At 28.4% G+C, this 3,071-nt stretch overlaps 1 protein-coding gene across 1 annotated transcript in view; it reads right to left on the minus strand.

Moving 5' to 3' along the window:
• The window catches only part of LOC108684421 (WD repeat-containing protein 81), an 11,323-nt gene that overhangs the window by 6,447 nt on the left and 1,805 nt on the right, over positions 1–3,071 (minus strand). The window contains 5 exon segments of the mRNA XM_018188728.1: positions 214–803; positions 889–1,073; positions 1,150–1,295; positions 2,306–2,506; positions 2,564–2,974. Coding sequence (XP_018044217.1) covers positions 214–803; positions 889–1,073; positions 1,150–1,295; positions 2,306–2,506; positions 2,564–2,974 — 1,533 coding nt within the window.

Here is a 3,071-nt window from a genome sequence, read left to right on the forward strand (position 1 = left end):
TTGGAATAATTCTATATATAATTTATTTTAAATATATTAAAAATAAGCGCAGTTATATATCTGAAATAAATAATTATATGATAATTTATTCATATATCGATCTTGATTCTAACTTTTCTACTTAACTTCATAAGTTTTATAATCAATTAAATCTTTATCCATAATTACGAAACATCTTGTATAATATAAAATCTTGTATAGTTTTAAAATTACCGTTGAAATGTCATTTATCTCTATACTGCCTACATTATAACTCTTTGGCATAATATCAATTTGTAACAATAACGATACAATATTTCTTATACATTTCGGTAAATTATCTGCTGATGTCTTCAAGATATTTAAACATGTCGTGAATCTTTGCGCGAATGATACTTTTTCAACATTCCAGGCTGCGCGGAATTTGTCAGCTAGAAATATTTCTACTATTAGACAACCTAGAATTTGTTGTTCCTTAATACGTCCGCTAGCCACAATTTGTTTGTAATTAGTGGAAAAATCATGTGATCCTGTTGCAAGTTTATAATTTTGATAGTTAATCTTATGCATAAAAGCATGTGTAGTTTCTACTTGTATGAGTGCTGCAACAGGATTGAAATCCTTTGGAAGAATAATGGCCTGATTAATGGATTTGTCCGATTTAACATTATCTTCTGACAGCAAAGAACCTCTGGAACGACTCAATAAACGACTTAATACAAGAGGTGACCTTGATACATTTGTTGCTGTCGTAGATTCTTCTTCTTCAATACCAGAACTGTGACCTTCATCATCACTGATCCTACTCGTAGGTTGATCACTTTCTATAATTATGTAACAATTTGATAAAATTACAAGAATGTTTTCAAAATTTCTAATAATTTGAAATCTTTGTCTAAAACTTATTACTTTTATTGGTTGAAGATGTCGATCGAAGACGTGGTGGTACTTTACCCCAATAGGGAGATGGAATAATTTTTTGTGGATGTGGTTGTGTAAAAAGTTGTACAACACCAGAATTAGTTAAATCAGTATGATTATCGACTAATTGTAAACAAACGTTTTTTGATTTTATAGCAGCGAAACCAGATAATCTATCGTGTAAAAAACATATGTCAGAAAAATTCAAATAAATAATAAACTGTTCATTGAGCAAGACTACATTCATACTTGTAGCCGAAGGTCAAATCTATCCAATGGTGTAATCTTTCTGAAACATGAAGGCTTTCCAATGCTTCTCTGTGTTTCTCGATAAAATCTTCTGGGGAAGTTGCCCATGCTGGAATTTCTAAATCTAACAAATCCTCATGGATGGACTGTAAATAAGACATTTCTTTAAAATGTTAAACCTAAAGAAAATAAATATTTTATCATTGTTAAATAATAATGTACATACTACAGATGTATATACTACAGATGCATGGTTTCATACTAAATAAATAATAATAATTGATTATTATTGGCAGATTCTGAATTTTGATTCTGATCTTCTTATTTCATATGTTTTATACAAAATGGTCTATTTTAATTCATCCAGTAAAATATTTCAAAATTTTTAAGATTAAAACAAAAAAGTTTCAGACAAAAGTGCTCGGTTAAAAAAAGAAAAGAAGATAATAACTTTGAGATATCCTTAGGTTAAAGTTACGTAAAATTTTCTAAGTGAAATTATTTTTTTTCACATAATATTATTTTTTTTCACATAATATACGATTCCTCTAATTACTTTACATATAAAAGTATCAAGGTAGATACCAAACAACAAATAGTTTATGAGATATTTAATATTTCGTGTCAATGTGTATCAGAATAAACCATAAAATATTTCTGTTTTATTGATTCGAAAATCCTTTTCCAAGATTAAAATATATGCATTAATACGTGTCTGTGAGGTAGAGTCTATGCTGAGAACGACAAAAAATTTCAAAATTGAGATCTTTATCATTTCTTATTGTCCTGTAATTTAGTACTCCAGAGCTATCAGGTCATAACATTTGCTTCATAAAAAAAGCTACAAAATAAAAGTCCACAGTTTGCACGAAGAAACAACGTGGACTTCTTAAAAGTGAATTTAAATGTTTAATTAAAACGTTATTGTTATACGAAAATTTGTGTATGTGTGCGTAAGATATTGATGTAGTAGTATGTAGTAATCACATCACTACATACTAACATGATTACGTATCATGTTAATGATATGTAAATTATCTGTGTATAAGAGCTATTCATTAGGACATCAAATTTTAAGATATATTAAAAAATCATCATTACCTTTTTGCAAGCAAAAAGTACATTTTAACTAGACTACATATAATTTATATGTTACCTTAAAAACACTGGGATCAGTGAAAAACTGTGGTATACATTCATCGGGGCTCCAGTCATGTAATCTTTGAATTGAAGCCGGGTATTCTCCGGGTACCCATAATGGTCGTACATGTTTACAGAGCACAGACTTATTATATCGACGTGAAAGATATACGTAATAGGTAATCTCTGACAAGACGTCAGATACATGGTGTCCGACCTATAATTTAATTGACTATTCAATATAAATCTTTTTGCACTTATACAATTTATATACCTCTGTTGACTGCGAATCAAATGTAAGATCCAATTGTCTATCTCCCTTATTTAATCGAAATTTCGACTTTGTTAAATCTCTCCAATTACCACCATTTCTTGTTGTAAAATCCGTCACCCATGGCATAACATGATGGCAGCTGGGATTACCGTATCTTCTACCAGCCAAATTATTGAGCGCAGTTAAATAATCAAAGTTGTTAATACAATTATACATCCACATCTCACATAATTTTTGAATATTCTCATTTAAACCAAAGTCAGTATTAGTTGAACGAGATATGTCATCTTTTTTAGCATAAACATTGTTACTTGAATTTTTCTCTTTATATTCTGGAGAAATATTTGTACATTCGCTATCAGGTTTTAAATAAATATTATCGTTTAATTTCGGTAATACCTAAGAATAAAATTAGATCAAATAAAATATTCTTTTTCTTATCTTATTGAATAATTATTAAATATTTATATTTATCTCATTAAATATTAAATATATTAAAATAATAATA

Source organism: Atta colombica, unplaced genomic scaffold (assembly GCF_001594045.1).
Source record: "Atta colombica isolate Treedump-2 unplaced genomic scaffold, Acol1.0 scaffold134, whole genome shotgun sequence".
Lineage (NCBI taxonomy): Eukaryota > Metazoa > Arthropoda > Insecta > Hymenoptera > Formicidae > Atta > Atta colombica.